Genomic DNA, 18,017 nt, shown 5'->3' with positions numbered 1-18,017 from the left:
TTATTTCTAGTTTCAATATAAGGTAAAGGGGCCAAAAGCTTTGAAGATACCTTACTAAAACTGAAGAAGCAAGTGGTTTACAATCCCTTTCTATTTTATAATACTTTTGTTTGTCAGCATTTTGTTTCCCTTCACACATGCTCACTTCCGTCTCCAAATAAGGACTCAGTTGCTTCTCATCTCTCCAAAGCTGATCTTTTCCCTCCTTTTCCTAGTCATAAACAGGGGAATAGAAATTACACCATCATAAAAGAAACACTAATTACGTAGATACTGGATTGCCCTCCACCTCTGCCTTCTGCTTTAACCTCAGTTGAAAGAGGCAATGGCCAAGACATAACTGCATAAGTAAGATCTACAGTATTCAAGTAAAATTAAGATGCCAACATTTCTCACAGTTTTGCAATGCTATTGTTTTGGAAGAATGCAGACAAATATCAAATTGGGGAATAAGTAATAATTTGCCAGATTATCAAAGGTCAAAAGTGTTTTCATATCTAGAAGTAAGTCAGAAGCTTTCAATCTCGGGCATAACAAAACAGCAATTTATAATTTTAGCTGCAATTTAATTACAAAAAAGGTAATTCATAAAATTCATTTTGTTATTTTGAATAGAATTTTGTTATAAAAATATTCCATTTTAAAAACTTATTAGCTCTACATAAAATAGCTAATTGTCTCAACCTCTTTCTGCTAGAAGTGATTAGGATTTTTCATTCTGTGCTTTTAGTTGTTATTTTTTATTCTTGAGATAGTTCAGAAAATTGTTATTTCTGAGTTTTTTGGGTCTTCTATTCTGTCATCAGTCACTAACCTTGCATATTTCTAGTAAGAAGTGAAACAGCCAGTTTTCTACTCTGGAAAATATTTCACATTCAGCACCTTACAGCTTTAGCCTACTGTACTGAAATGCAGTACTATTGGATTGAAAAGGCTTTTCAGCCACAGAAATCCACTTTCAGCAAAATTTTATCAAGTGATAGACACAGTTGAATGTGACATAACTGCTTGTTTTTTCACAGTTACTGGGACACGTTTTGTATTCTGCTAAAAACGAGGTGACTGAACAGCAGAAGGGAAGGCTGCTTTCGTCTGCTGCCCTGGCTGCTGTGCTCTGGGACAAGCGGAGCCTTTCAGAGGGAGGAGGATCTGCTTCTTCCCCCTGAGCATTTAGGCATGTTAATCTCAAGGGAAGTTCAGGAACACAGGACGGTGTGGGGAGAAGCATTTCTGTTTCATCTCACCTACCAGGCTTGACTGTTCTCTGTTTTAAAAGTTATACAAATCTACTTTATCAGCTTGTATTCTATTTAGCACTTTTTTCCTGTGCCTGGGAGGCAAGGAGGGGGTGTTGCACTTTACGTGAGAGAGGCTCTGCCTTATCAGAGGTCAGATCAGAAGCCAGTCAAGAACTTATGAGTGAAGACCAGCAGGCAGACCAACATTCATGCTGTTGTAGCGAATATCTACTGGAGACAACTGGGAGAGGTTCTTGAAGACTGGAAGAGAGCAACTGTCAGTCCTCTCTTCAAGAAACCAATGATCTCTTCAAGCCCAATGATTCTGTGATTCTTTCTTCTTTCTTTCTCCTTATCCCTTGAAATTCAGTTCTCCAATAGGAACTCTGACTTAGTAAACTTTTTCCTTCAGACTGAATGCTTTGCTTAGATTCAACAGCACACATTTCTACAGAAATCACTTGGAAATAAAAAAGGGCCTTCATTCTAATCAAATTATTAAATGCTCTCAAACACTGTATTTGAAATAGCCCTAGCTCATTAAGTCCTGCTACAATTTAATTTAAGAGTATGCCATGAAGATAAAAAACAAGAAACATACTATACTCTGAACTGGTCTCGTGGTCTTTTTTGAAAAGTCTCTCAAACACAGTCTTACCTTTACACACTGTAAGTACAATTACATCCAGATGCTTGTTTAAGATCTCTCATTGATACCTGAGATACATCTGAACGAATGCAGTAACATTAAACCTTTGCACTAAGCATATGTCAACACTGTAGGCAATTATATATATCATGTGAACAGACATAGACAGATAAAAACAAATTACATACAGTAATATTGCTTACTGACAGTTCAGTAGGCAAAGACATTATTTGATTATTTGATACTTTAACCTGTTTCAGTTAATTGCCCATTCTGCATCACTGAGGCCTATTGTTGCCTACAGACATTACGATCATAGATAAGTGAGCAAAATACACGTCTTGTCCCTTGTATTTATCAATTAATTAGCAGATTAAATCAAGATTAAATAAAAACTGACACTACTATCTTCTGGTACTTTCTCAGTATTTATCTAAGACTGCCCTTTTTTTTTTTCTTAATAAAAATGATGCATTTTAAACCTCCTTAACTGATTTCATTACATAACACATATTATAGATGAACTAGAAAGCTTTCCACTTCTTATTCTAATCTTATATATCTGCTATCTGACCCATCATGGGAGAATCAAAACGTTTTTCTCCACAGAGAGACAGACCAGAGAAAATATGCATCTCAAAACAATCATGCACAGAAAATAGAAGAGGTATTCTTGGAAGGGAGTGAAGGAGGGAGGGAAGGAGGCAGCTTTTGTAATACACTTTCTTAGCTTAAATAGCAATAATGTGTGTAAGAAGCAAAATCCGAACCTGATCTTGTAATAGTGAAATTTAAAAATATATTAATCCATAGTTATAAGGAGATAAATTTGATCAAGCTTTAATACAGATTTCAACTGGGATTTCTGCAAAGTTACACTAGACTGGTACTCTGATTCCTTCATTGCATTCTAAGTGTCTAATTCTCCTCCAGTGAAATAAATGGGAGACATTCCAAAATAACCAATAGAAGTTGGATGAGATCCATACAGAACAATATTAAAGACCAAGGAGTCTACTCTGTGCTGCAGATTATTTGGTTTTAATTACATAAAATATATGTGCAAAAAATTAACTTAAAACTGAAAGCTTCCCTAAATACTAAATGTTCTGTCACAAAATAGTCACAGATGCAAATAATATAAAAATACACCTGGAAAAAATACTGATGCAAACTTTTTTTTTTTTTATAAACACAGGCATCAGAAAATACCTTCTTTTTCTATATAGCTTTTAAAAATACTGTGTTTTAAATATATCCTGAAACCATTTTTCAGACCACTTCCAAAAAACATTCTTCCTGCTTGAATTTTTATTTTCACACTTGGTCCTGCCTATTTAAATGTTCATGGAAAGAGAAACCAGTTCTACCTTACTCAGGAAACAAGTCTGGAAATATGTCCTCACCATATTTTAAAACACTTACCAGTTTGCCACCAGTGGTCCAAGACAGGTACCTTGAAGACCTTTTTTGACCATTCTAGTGTGTCCACATCACAGTGCTCACCAGCTACAAATAACGTTCTGAACCTTTAAATAAAAATAGAAGATTATATATCTTGATCTGGATAGGAAAAGGAAAACAAGACAACAAATTCAATAAATATCTCTGGTTGGTGTTCCAGATAAAGAGAAAAGGGGAGGGAGGACCCCCTCTTTGTATGCTCCTTCCTACTAAGTAACAATTAGAATCTTAGCAATATTAATTTATGCTACTTCATAGATCATGTAAAAGAAACTTTATTTTCTGAATGCAAAGACCTTGGGAGAACAGAGGCAAGTAACTGTCAATGGAAGTAAAAAAAATAATTAAATGCTCTGTGCACAGGAACTAGGTAGATATCCATTAGGCAAAACATAAGAATGAAATACCAAAAAAGGGTCAGAAAAAGATATCAGAAAAATTAGTAGAGAAATAAACAGAACAAAAAGGAAATTCTCGTAGCATATCTCTTAGTTTTGTTAATAATGTTCCATTTGAACAGATTTTTGTATTTTTTGAACTGTTGACTCATCTTTTTATAGGCATTTGGAAGGGTTTGAGGGGAAGCAATGGAACATAAAGCCACTTTCCTGTGGAGAGGCAGGCTACACACACATAAATATATATATTAAAAAAAATCCTACTAGATAATGTCAATCAGAATAACATTCGGCAGCCTTGGGTCCCTGATTGTAGTACTAGACTTCAGCTCATTTGACTGGACAGTACACAGCCAACTTTGGCAGAGAAGAGATGCAACACCTGGCAGTCCTGACAAATTTAATCTGCATGTCTGTACCATTAGATTAGGTAATGCTGTATAACTGGGTATTAAACCCACACACAGGCTTTAACTTCAGAATCTTTTATCGGAAGTTTAGTCACACTTTATCATCCTTCATTAAGCATTACAAATTCACTTCATGCCCTGTTTAGAATGATAAGATCCTCTATGTCAATGGTAGCATTCTTAAATATGACTATCAGTACTCAGAAGCTAGACATTACCGTACATTACTGCACGCTGCTAAGGTTTTGGTCTAACACTTGCACAGTAACTACATTCACTTCATAGCAGATTTTTGGCAATTATTTCCTAATGAGCAATTTAAAACCCTGTTAAATTGCATATGGCGTGGCCTCACCTTGAGTACTGTGTACTGTTCTGGGCCCCACAATTTAAGAAGGATGTGAAGGTCCTTAAATACATCCAGAGGAAGGCAACAAAGCTGGTGAAAGGGCTGGGAGGAATGTCCTATGAGGAGCAATTAAGGACTTTGGGCCTGTCTAGTTTGGAGAAAAGGAGGTTGAGGGGTGACCTCACTGCTCTCTACACCTTCCAGAGGAGGGGAAGTGGAGGGGGAGGTGCTGATGTCTTCTCCCTGGTACCCAGTGACAGGACACGGGGGAATGGTTCAAAGCTGTGCCAGGGGAGGTTTAGACTGGACATTAGGAAGGTTTTCTTCACCAAGCAGGCCATCAAACACTGGAACAGGCTCCTCAGAGAGGCGGTTGATGCCCCAGGCCTGACTGTTTAAAAGGCATTTGGACAATGTCCTTAATAACATGCTTTAATATTTGGTCAGCCCTGGAGTGGTCAGGCAGTTGGACTAGATGATCGTTGTAGGTCCCTTCCAACTGAAAGAGTTCTGTTCTGTTCTATTCTATGCTACTGTAAAGTCAGGGATATTCGTGACACCAGCCAGACACGGTCACCTAATAAGATACTGAAGAGAAGAATCATTTACGATCTTGCCCCCACACCTCCAACAAAGAAATAAGCAATATTCTTTGGTTAGAAACACAGAACTTTTAATTCAGGTTCATGATGTATAGATGAAAATGAATGGCCCACTATACTCGAACAAACTGCTGATTTATATTCAATACTTTGTCACTAGTACATGCCTAGTTTTATAGTCTGTGTTGTGACAGCATGGTTTCTACTGACAGCAAGGGATGGTATTTATCTTACTCGGCTCTTATTGTCAAAAAAATGTGCCTATGCTGAACTAGTTCTCTAGGCTCCTTCTGTAGTCCACAAAGAACAAGAGGAAACTTTAGAGAGTAATTTAAGAGACTCAAAAGGGTAAGGTTTACTTTTTACATAACAAAAACTGAAAACCAAAATGAAACAAAATCCAAGGCCCTAGAGCAACACTAACACATGACTAAGCTACAGTATAGAGACTTTGTTAAGTTACTGTTTAAAAACATAGCAATAGACACAGCTAATAAGTTATTGCATTATAACTTGGAAGGGTTGTTCCTGCATCTCAGAAAAAGGGAATCAGGAACATATGAAAGTTTTGGACATTCTTACTGTGCTGCACACTTAAACATGTTCCTATTTAAGCAAGATTTTGAAACAGAAATCATCTATTAGGGAAATAAGAAGGAAACCAGAAGGAAATTTAAGACATAACATTTCTGGTTTCATTTTACAGATAAATCACAATGGAAAACTGCACCTCCTTCCCCAGAAGGCTGGTGTAGCAATCTGAGACACTTCAGCCACATCAATGCCCATTTGTAACCACCAGGTGCAATTCTGCCACAAGGTACAATGCGAATTCTGAATGCAGAGCTGCCACGCACATGCCCTATCACTACAGATCAAAGAACTTGCTTCCCTTCTGTAGTACCTGCACCGGGTGGTCTCATTACCTTCACTCTCCTAAATCCTCTCTACTCGGTGCATGACCACCACCATCAGCACTTTCATTTTACCCAGAGATGCAATTTAAAACCTCAAAGAGTTGAGGGAAGAGAGGAAAGATAAGAGGCAAACACAGATTCAGACTGCACATCAGAAGAACTCTTCTTACTAGCAAATAACCTCTTTCTCTGAGTGAAACTGTACAGGTGTATTCACACTACAAGTGACTAAACATTTCACGAACAGCCTGTCATGTCAAGAGAAACTGCAGAGATACTCTACCAAGTACTGCATCAATCCTCAAGGCTTCTGAGATGACAGAATGCATAATTAAAATTAGGAGCTGCATGTGGCCCCACATCAGACCCTGGGATTAAAAATACTTCTCCAAAATGCCCCCTTATTAGGATTGCAGCACGCTCTACCACAACCAGATGAATGTCAGCAGCATTTTGTTTCACTTTAAGTCTTCACAGAGTCCATTATGAATTAAGATAACCACTGAACAAAGGACTTTACTCTTGTCCTTCAGCAATGGACACAAACTGCATTGATTTTGAAAACTTGTAGACTTGTGGGTGCAAAAAGAGATAATTCTTAGATATGGTGGGCATGAAACAAATTTCATTTTAGAGGCATGTAATTTAGAAAGAAAACTACAAGACTCATCTTTCGATGCAGATGAAGTCCAGAATGGAATTTAGGAAATTACGAGAAAAAGCAGAGCAAGTAACTCAAGGGTGTCAGAAATGAGAAAGAGAAATGCACAGACCAGCCTCTCTAACCATAGAACTTGAAATACCTCTAAGAGGGAACCTAGAGATTGACCTCTCATCTAGAGATCACAGAAGTCCCATAACATGGCTGCCCAAACCAAAAAGTGTACTTTGAATATTCACACGCCATTCCTCTCCAGAGGATAGGTACATCCCATTAGCATAAAAGGCAGCTTCTCACAGCGTAAGGACTAATGACCTACTTGCTGTGTAGATGCAAGGCAGGATAATGTACAGAGTAAAGCTACATCTAGAGAGAATGTAAGTAAAACATGGGATGAAACATCACAAAGCACAATAAGCCACATGTCCTAAAACTGAGCAGGGGGTTTTTTCCACTGTGAAGTCTGGCCTAGAATTAAAAAAAATCAATGAGTTTGTCTTAGATCCATTTACAGATCCATAGTTAGAATACAAGAAAAGAAACTTCCACAAGCAAGAGATATTGGGAACTCTCATCACCAAGGCAGGGACCCCTGCACCAGCTAAATATAACAGCCTGAGAATGGTCTTATCTGTGAACCAAGCTGTCCTGGTTTGAGGTAAAACAGAACCAATTTTCTTTTCAGTAATTTTACTTCTCAGTTAAGTCTCTTCTAAGTAACAATCATAGAGGTAACCATAATAATAACTTTCATATAGGAAAATCAACTTACTGCACATCTGGTTACAAACTTCTGAAAGTTAGAAGACCTTGAAAAACATTACCGTGTCGAACTTGAAGATGAAAGAATTCAATTTCCTTAATTTCAGAACAGCATTTCGGCCAACCCTCCATTCTAACACCCCAAGGTGGCTTGGAGTGGCTTATTTCTTGGAATAGAAGGAAGGGGGTCTGTATAGGCAGCTTTCACATCGAATAAACCTAGTTTTCTGTACTCATAGATATACATCATTTTGGTAAACTGCTTTCTGAGCACATCTCCCACATTAGAAGATAATGACTATAATGAGTGTGACCCCAATCAACATCTTGCACCTGAATGCTTTTTATTGTAAAGCAGAAGCCATTGCTGATAATTACAGTTAATAGCTAACTGAAAGTTATAACATGGATAAAAGCTTATGACAGAAGAGAACAAAATATTGTATAACTAAAAACCACAAATATGTATTTTAAGAAAAGTTTTTTAAGACTCATGTTCACATGCAGAGCAATTCTGTTAAGCACTGCCCAATTTGCATTATATGGAATTTTCTGTAATTAGGCATGTTGAACACAATATTTCAGCTATGATGTAAAAATTCAATTTATGAATTCATTAACTTTATAAACCGCTGAAAAATTCTGTTAAGTGTCCTTGTTTTTAAAATAGGCTATTAAAACACCAAGAACTTAAAAGATTTTAATGAAAAAGTTAAGACATCATGGAACAGTTTGGGTTGGAAAAGACCTTTAAATCATGTTATCCCCTGAGCCAAAAGCAGAATACCTCCCTTCCGAATTGCCAGCTTTAATAATCAGATTTAATAATCTGCAGGCTCAAGAGCAACCTTATGTTGTGAGAAGGAGAGGGACTAGCTCTTTGGCAAATTTACAGCACAAAACCATTAAAAATAATATCAGAGCAAAGTCCCACAAGCCTAACAAAGCATAAGAACTATGGAATTATTTTCCCCTATCAAACACTATAGCAAGAGAGAGATGGCAATGATTATAAAACGTCCCACTCTGAATAATTTTTTAGCAGTCCACTTAAAATTTCAAAGCATGTCAATGTACCTGTTACTGCAATCATCTATCACTGCAATTGCGATGCAGTTAATGGAGAAGAAAGATCTTAAAGACTTTCTGTTAAATAAATATGTTCTAAACTATTGTTCTGAAAGCCTACATTCCTAACATAAAATTCAGTGCAATCAAGCTTTTAGGCCCTACTGAAGAGTCCAGCTGACTGGACTTGAAGAACAACCTGATATAGGGGACAGATCAAGGTCCCTAATGGCCCTGACACAATCTAAATTGTTCAATACAGCATGTACATCTCTGTGTCACTCCAAGCACAATAGAAACCACATCTCCAAACTATTTCCCAAAAGCAGAAGTGTTCATATGGGTAATAATCTGAGCTGCACTTTTCAGGTCTTCTGATTTTTATCCATTGATGAGTTTGTTTTCCTCCCTGAATAGACTTTTACCTTGGTTGTGAGGATGCAAGCATTGCAGGTTTGGGTGACAGAGTCAGAGAGACATGGAACACAGCTACAGCTCAGCTTCTTCTTGCAGTGTGGGTGAAGGGGAGTTCCACAAAAGCTCTTCATGAACACAGCTCAGGACTCCGACAGGAATGGCCGTATGTGATCTATAGCAGTACAGAGTAGGGCGTAGGAGGCAGAACTGCATAATGTACTTCAGTTGCCCTAAATTCTGGGTCTTAATCACATACCCTCTAGCACATCAACTATATGAGAAAGCATTTTGTTCTAACAGCTTTGAATTTGCTACTTTATTTTCAAATCCTCTTGTTCTGGTGTTATGAGACAGAAAATGGGAGTTTCTAATCTACTTTATATTCGTTATTTCTGCACAGTTTTTATGTAGTCTCATATTTCTTTCTAAAGCAAGTGCACCAATATCTGGTATCAGATGAACAAACTAGAATCTGTAGATTCTCTTGATGTAGAATGGCAGAATGTTCACAATCGACCAAAAGTCAAGAAACCCAAGTAGGCTATGGGACACAAACTGCAAATTATTACTTGTATGTTAATCTAATCTACTGAGTTGTTGCCCCATTTCATGCAAAACTGTCAGTTGTCAATCATTTGGAAATCAGACGTAACCAGTTCATAACAATTAAGTCAACTAAAGGATGAAGTGTGATTCCAAATATGGGAAGAGTTAATGGCTCTGTGTTATGGAGTTACCTCATGAAGATGAGAAAAGATTCCAAAAGCTGAGCAGAATATGCTCAGGTATATGAGAGTCGTAGAATTTGGATGCTACTTGTTTTTCAAACACAAGAGGCAACAATATGATCAGACAGCCTGCTTAGCAGCACTGTGTGTTATCAAAACCTGGGTCTTTAGATCCTGTAACAATATGTGGTTGAACAGGGCTTTTATCCTACGGTATTATAAATTAAACATCTCTTTTACTGGTATGCATGAGTTGTGGTTAAGACACAGATGACATTTTGTGTCAAAGGCAAACAAATTTCAAGATTTAACTCCAATAGCTAACAAGGAATTTGAAGCATACACGCTACAACCTTTGGAAACCTCACATATCATTTTATGCAGAGGCCAGTGATGCTGCCAATGTCAGTTCTTAACAGAAAATTATTTAACTTACATCATTTCAAAAGAACGCAAGTCTGCTTATAATTCAATTTACTCCTGTAAATCATGTACTCCCTTGTATACTGGAAGCTGGCATGGCCTACCAACTCTGTACCTTATCAGTAATTGTCTTTTTTAACAGAATTTAACAGCGACATTGACCTTCCTCACCTTTTTAATAGCATTTTTTCAGGAATGAAATGCATCATGGTGGAAACCTTTTTTCCGGAATGCATTCATGGACGTGTTTTGGAGTCTCTAGAGTAAGTAAGGATACACCTTAGCCCAGGTAGCAGAAAGACTTCTCATTTCAAAGATTCTGCACCATATAACAGGGAAGAAAGCATCATAGATCAAGTAAATGAACTAAAATTAAGACTGATTTCAAACTGAAACAGACAGAATTCACTTGACCTTGGATGGAAACGTCTATCCAAGTAACACCGGAAAGCAAGGTTTTTTCTACAATGGAAATTTTAATCACCTGTTGGACTCCATTTCTTAACAACTGCATGTAGATATTAAATGCTGCGCTAGGGCGTTCAGTAAAGAGAAGTCACATACCAGGGAACAACACGGCCCAAAGCTGAGTAAATTATGAGACAACTAAACCTGCAGACAAATGGAGAAGCTCATTAACTATGCATTGAATATGAATGATGAAATACCTCTTTACATCTGGGGCAACTGATACCAGCAAGGAGATTCTTATCTGGAATTCTCATTTGGCCAGAAAATGTGACAACCTACAGAGCAAGTTAGCAGATTTTCCATTAAATGAATACTCTAAAGACAGACTAAGTCATTTTAGCCATTGCCTAAAAATGCTGAGGAAGAGCAATTAAATTTTCTAGCATCTGAATCACTTTCCTGTCAATAAACATCATAGAAGAATAGTGCATTAGGGTCTCAAACGAGCTTGTTTCCTATTTCAAGGAGGGCTAAGGATTGATGATAGCACTCAAAACAGATGGAAGAAAGTAATGATGAACTTGTAATAAATACCTCAGGAATAAATCTAGCTTACTAATAAACAAAACTTTACCAAGCAATTAAGAACGTGGAGGTCTAATGAAGCTACATGGCTTTGCATCTTCTCCTTCTCTTTGGACAAGAGTGATAAAAGATGTTCTTAGGACTGAATACTGCCTATACAGGCTGACACAGTCTTTGTTTGATGCTGAGCAAATTATTCAACTTCAAGATTAGATGTGGTCCAAAACCACGTATTTTTCATTTTTAGAATGTTTGCCATAAGATGCAGAAACTTGGCCCGTAGAAGTCCTGAACACTCAGAGATGCAAGTCAGTGTGAGAGGCATTTTGTTAATATAATGCTAATAACACATTTTAACCATATAACGCTAGGAACTCTGAAATAGTGGTAGTTCAGTGGCTCAGACTGGATATTCAAAACTATACAGAAGACTTTGACCTTAATCTCTCTGTGCCTCAGCTTCCCATCTGCGAAATACAGATAATACCACTCTCTCATCTCACAGGGGATTTGTGAGGCTGAGCTCAGTCATGATTTTGAAGCTTGCTGATAGGATAGCGGTAAACACCTTAAAAACAGTACCAGACAGCAGATAGCTCAGTCTTTGGAGCACATAACCATAAACAGTAACTAAGTTATGGGAAGATAAACAAAACACTGACTATCCTGATTAAACAAACACTAGAGATCCTGTGCACTCAATGAAATGAGAGGTCATGTGGGAAAACAGTGTGGGACCACGTAATCCGAGACTGTATTACAGAGTATAAACACAGTGGAGTAAAATTAAGGGTGAGCAAACAATCCTAACTCAGTAAGAGCCCTTAACCTTAGAGTCATAATCTTTTTAACAGCTTTCATCTCCTCCTAACTACCAATATAAATTTACAAGCAAATACACGTACACCTAAATTGTCAAGAATACATTTAAATTCTGCTTTACAGAGGTGGGAAAAGCCCCAGACACTCTGCTATTCTTAGTTCATCCAGCCTGTTTCTGTAAGAAATGCTTCCAGTGTATCCTTAGTTCACCTTTTCAGAGAGTACTGCTTTCCCAAGGCTGCCTCAGGGTCCTGCTGACGGATTGCTCTAATTGCAGTTGGTGAAGTAAAGAAGGCAGCTACTTCATGCTCTGCTAGCACACGGAAATAGGCACCAGCATCTGGCGTTCCCACAGGCTTCCCCTATGGAGAGAATAATTTAAAATGTCACAGGATAAAAATACTTCATAATTCCTTGACAGTTCAAGGTTTGAACATGTAACAGCAGCGGTAGCACAGCAACAGAAGTAATTTCAAGTAAGACTTTAAAGAAGGCTTTGTTAAAAATAATAATACCATGAGTGTATTCACTTGTAAAAATAAATTCACAAGCGTTGGGCACAATCTCTCGCATGAACACAGCACATACGAGCTGCTACTTAGAGAAAGAGGACAAATGGATGTGTGAACGAAAAGACAGCCACAAAGAGCTGCTATTACACTGGCAGCAGAGGGAGTCATGTCTACACCTACCCTTATTGCGAAGCAGCCTGCAAAACACCCAGAGTCCCACTGAGCTAGCAGTCTCTGGACACAGCAGCACTGCAGCTGTATCATCCATGCACCGTCCTAAGGGACATAATGCCAGCTTTTTCTTACCTAGTAATTTTGTCTGAATTGTGGAAAAATTCCCACTTAGCTGCTTACATCTGGCTTCTTGACACCTTTGTGCTGCTACCCCACACAGAGACTGGAGAGAAGCCAAAGACCCCTTTTTTGTTTTAGTGTGCTACCAGCCTATGGTCTGATTTGTGGTTGTTTCTTTTTCTTAAACTAAACATTGTCTTGAGCTAGGGGACATAGTCAGGAGAATTATAAACAGAAGTAATCAGATATGACAAATTGTCCAATGGTAAGTAATAATAACAAAAAATAAACAAAAATACTTTTCTGTGGTGCTGCAAATATGAAGAGCAGTCAGCGCAGGATCATATAATCACAATCTTACTGTATGTAATTACCACAGTGCATGAACTGCTCCATACATATTCTGAAATTATGAAAAGATGATATTAATGTAGAACGAACTTTAGCTCTACAGGTATTGCCATAACCTTTTCAGTCGAAAGGACACACTTGGAAGATGAACTTAGACAGAGCACACGTTAGGAGAAACGTACACTTTTCATACTGCAAACACAGCTTTGTCAATGCTTTACACAAGAAGCCACAAACACAGAGAAAGCTTCACTACTGAAATGTCACCACCTTTACAGCAGTTCACTAGTCACAAGACAAATTCATACTCTCACCATCCTTGCGCAAGTGTAAATTTGGAAAAGACAGATTAATAGATCCAGTGGAAAAAAAAACAGTATACAAATGCTAGTTAAATCTTTTCATTTTACCAAGATGCAAAAGGAACACAGACATTTGAATACCTTGAAGAATTTAATAAATCCACTATTTTCATTCTGATAATGAGGCACTAGTAACACAGTAAATGTCTTTATGAAAATACACACTAATCAAGTTAGTTGCCCCATCCCAACATAAAAAGCAGCACACTGGCTGTGATGCGGGCTCACAGGAATTCATCCCTTTCCGTCTCTCCCACCTGTCCTCCCCACTGCAACACCCCCACACTTGCCCTGCATCCAGCTGTGCCTGAGCACTGGCAAGAGCACTAATGAAACATCTGGCAGTTTTAAAGAATGTAGGATGCCCAAGGCCAGATATGTACCACTGGCTTTGCAGCCCTACAGTGAGGTACTGCTGGTGAGAGAAGCGCTGCAGCAGAGAATCACCGTAAAACAAGCAAAAAAAAAAAAAAAAAAAACCACCACAAAACAGATGCACAACTGAAAAGCCTTTTTTTTTTTTTAAAAAGGATGGAGCAGACGGTGAGAAGCAAATGGAGAGAAAATAAACAAAAGAAACAGTCCCCAGCCAAAGTAGCAGGGAGGAGTATCACCAATGCCAAAAAGTCTCTTTTTGCTAATATCCTATCCTAAATTACCAAAAAGAAATGCAAAAAGAATGCGATTTGCTTGCCAAAAAAGTGAGTTATGTCCTTTTTTCTGTCCTATAATGCACAGTTCCCAAAGAAAAATCATTCACCAGACTGTCTTTAAACATCCTTCTTGCACATTTCTTCATGGCAACTCTCATGGATTCATCCAAGCGTTCATCAATATTTGTTCATGAATCTGTTTATTCAAGTTCATGTCATCTCCCTATAATGTTCACTATACCTGTAGATCTGCAACCATGTGGTTAGGAGTTCAAGCCCACATCACTAACACACACTTAAACAAATAGTCTCAGGCTGAGAAATTTTATACTTCCATAAAATTTTCATTAATTAATTATGTAATTAAACTAGCACCATTTGTAAACATCTTGGACAGAAACAAACCTAACTGTGGAGCAATCTGAAATTGGTTAGCTTGCCAGCAATAAAGTAGGCTGTTATTATTAACCAAATGGAAATGTCCAGAGCCTAGAAAAGAGCCATGTCTGGCCCTGAGCACACCCACTCCCTCTTAGGGGCTTGGCTGCTGATGCTCAAGGCCAGGTTTGCCATAGCGCAGCTGGGTAACCTTGGATGAGACCACTGGAAAAACAGCAGAGTTGTGAGAAGAGCTAAAAGGAGCCCCTCTGTGCTCAGGAAGTGATTTACACTCAGGCCCTCACCCCTGGTCCCCGCCTGAGCTAAGTCGCAGCCGTGCCTGTGCCTCACACCTCCAGCGAGCTTGAGCCTTGGAGCATCTTGAACACAAGTAGCTAAACCTTCAGGAGTGCGCGGGTAGGCATGCAGGACTCTGACAGGTTGATTTTTATATGTCACAGGTAAGTTACAGAAGCTTTGGTTTGGAGAAGTACCATTCTCTGGCTACGAGAAAAACAAACAAAACAGCACAAACAGCATAAGGAAAGGAATGGCAAATTCCCCTGACAGTAGATAGGAAATAATACGCAAAGAATAAGGCGACACTTAAAATATTCATTTAGGAAAAAAGAAATCTGGCCCAGCTGTAAAATATTCTTACTGATTCTGCAGATAAAATTCCCCAGTGCCTGGGCAGCTGTTCATGGTTTAGTAAATGCATAAACAAAAACTGACATAAGCAAAACAAATCCAAGACAGTGCAAATTAATTTCAGAGCCCCAAAAACTACAAATAAAATTGCCAAAGAGAGTTCTCATTTATTATACAAAAATTTTAAGAAGTATTGCAAGATGCCATGAGAGACTTATTACCACATGCAATTTTGATTTTTAAAAAGTTAGCAATAAAACCATAAAGCACAGGGTAATTAAATTCAGAATATGCTGACAGATTGCTGAGTCAGTTGGGGACTATGAGCAAATGAGATGCTTCCACTGTATTTCTGCAGGGATCAGTTCAAGACCTGTTGCTATTCAAAATTTGCATCAATATTGGAGATGAAAATTTATTTTCAAATTACTGGCAATAATATCTGTGGTCGGCAGGAACTGAGAGCACAGTGAACAAGAACAAGGCAGTCAGAAAGAGAGTGATCTGCTTCACCTAATTTAAAAAAGTAGAAACAGACACTTCTGATATCAGCTAGGAGAATTCAAGTAGAAAAGACTTACTTTTAATAACCTACCAAGAGATTCTGAGACAAACAGACAGATAGGAACATCCTTCTGGAAGTACCTAGACTTAGCACGTAATTTATCAGGTGTCTACCAGCTGAGCAGACGTCCTCAGGCAGGATGTGTTGATGGATAGTACATGACTATGAAAGAAGATCCCTAGTCAGGCAGCAAGAATGATCAAGGGGATAGAAAGTTCTCCTATGGAGAAATTCAGAAGCCACCAGCATGGATTACTTGAGGAAAAAGACATATAAGAGGAGCTATAATAAAATAACCAACACATCAGTAACAGCTCAGCAATTCCATTTCTGTCTGGTCCCTAACAACAAGGGCCTCTTCAATTAAAGATAAATTCAAACTTTTGGAAGAAAGGAAGAAAGGAGGAAATTCTCTCTGCATAGCAAATATTATACATGGAGCTCATTGCCACTAAAACCTGCTGACATCAGAGCACAAACAAAATCTTGATGTATCAGGATACAAAAGAATATGTTCATGGAGGTATTTGTCTTTCCGCTGCTGGCCCTGCTGTCAAACCTCTACTAAGGAGTTGAGATGGTATGTCCTTCTGAATTTGCTCCACAAATACGGTCAGTATGGATGATGGCAGAAAGATCACAAAACTGGCAAACTCCAGAGGCAGTGCTTGCTTTGTAAACTGATGACAATGGCTTACAGAAACTGTAGAAAGGCTGGATGTCGTTAAGTTGCTAACAGCTGTGCTAAATGACAGTACTTTTAAACCTGTTGCTGTTGTTGCGTACCCTGCAGATTTGCTGCAACAGCAGGGGCTGGAAGGACCCCAGCGAGTGTTGTGAGGAAGGCTCTGCATGCACAGCAATGTTTTGTTACAGCTCGGTGTGGGATAATAGCTCCTCCTTTGATCTAGACCACTCAAATGAAGTCCTTAACGCATGGCTCCTTCGCAAGTGTGGGCATCCTCTTCTTACCCTAGCTCCAATTCACAGTCCCAAGCACTGGTACTACTATGCTGCCTCTTTCCTGACATCACAGGTAGTAGCTAGACATCCCCTTCCTATGCTGCTCTGTTGCTTACAGCTTGCGATCCCATTAGCAAGAGCAACCCAGAGTGGGCTGTGAGACTTCAAGTAGCTTATTTATAGTTGAAGTTTGTCATGCCTTGGAGAAAAACAATCCAGGACAGATTATATAAAAAAAAAAAAAAAAAAAAAAAAAAAAAAGAGAGAAAACCTTGCTAAACCTTGCTATATTCAAAGGAATTCATTACTGTTTTCACATTCCTGACAATGGTGCTATAGCAAGTACAAATTGAAAGCACGTTGTTTCCATAGCAATTGTTAAAATGACAAGTTGTCACCTACTAAGTAATTTAAAAATAAACAAATCACTTTAAGAAGTGAGGGTATAAAGTCAGCCCAGTTTATATTCAATAGTCGTTGTCCCTCAGCAAAGGGGATGAGATCATCTTTCCCCAAATCTAAAGAGCATACTGATACTTCCTAACCCAAAACCCATCATTAGGCAACCACTTAGGAAAACCTTTAAATACAAATTTATGAATATTCACTGTTAAGACAGTCTTCTGAGCAGAAGAAAAATTATACACTATTCCTCTTTGTAAACATTATTTTTCTCCCTGCACGTACAGAAGCCTTCATTTTCTTCCCATTTTTAATCCTCAAAAAGATGACACTGATGTCACAAACACTGTCTGAAGACCCAACTAGTGGCATCTCAGAAAAAGAAAAATGGGAAATGTACTATCACTGTTTGATAATGTTCTCACCAAGAGCAAAAATCACAAAGCAGACATACAGGTAAATCAGATATTAACTCCGATATTTCTTTAATACTCATTGTTAAAGAAATAGAATCTTTACCCTTTTTATTTTCACAACCAGCACATTTTAAATTCAGAGGTACCTTTATAGCAGCAATAACCATCTTGGTCCCCACGCATTCACACAGAGATAAAACTTCACTGTAAGACAACCATGTAACAGAGACTCCTGAAGGAACACATTGCTTTCCTCCCCTTTCCTTCTTGTCTTACTCTATACTTCCTAGAATGAAAACCTCTTCATTGCAGTGATTCTCTTCTTCCAAATTCATACACCAATTTTAATGTGGTCCAGTGTATCAGTGGTCAAAAATAGCTACTATAAAACTATCAAGGCCTTTTCCTTGTCTCTGAGAAACTGCCATTTTTCTCATACCACTTTCCTCTTCTACTTAACTAGTGTGGTGGTGATGAGCTAATCCCTTTGCAATGAAGAATCTAATTAACATCTATTAGGTGTTTAACATTAATTAGACTACAGTAATTTAATACACAAGCTAGTA

At 38.2% G+C, this 18,017-nt stretch overlaps 1 protein-coding gene across 1 annotated transcript in view; it reads right to left on the bottom strand.

Moving 5' to 3' along the window:
- The window catches only part of ACSS3 (acyl-CoA synthetase short chain family member 3), a 70,010-nt gene that overhangs the window by 40,313 nt on the left and 11,680 nt on the right, over window positions 1–18,017 (bottom strand). The window contains exons 5-6 of the mRNA XM_082498384.1: window positions 12,115–12,266; window positions 3,313–3,416 (exon numbers count right to left, since the gene is read on the bottom strand). Coding sequence (XP_082354510.1) covers window positions 3,313–3,416; window positions 12,115–12,266 — 256 coding nt within the window. The remainder of the gene's footprint in view (window positions 1–3,312; window positions 3,417–12,114; window positions 12,267–18,017) is intronic.

The sequence above is a fragment of the Vanellus vanellus genome (assembly GCF_965231255.1).
Source record: "Vanellus vanellus genome assembly, chromosome: 1".
Lineage (NCBI taxonomy): Eukaryota > Metazoa > Chordata > Aves > Charadriiformes > Charadriidae > Vanellus > Vanellus vanellus.
This window is presented reverse-complemented; position numbering and strand designations above follow the sequence as displayed.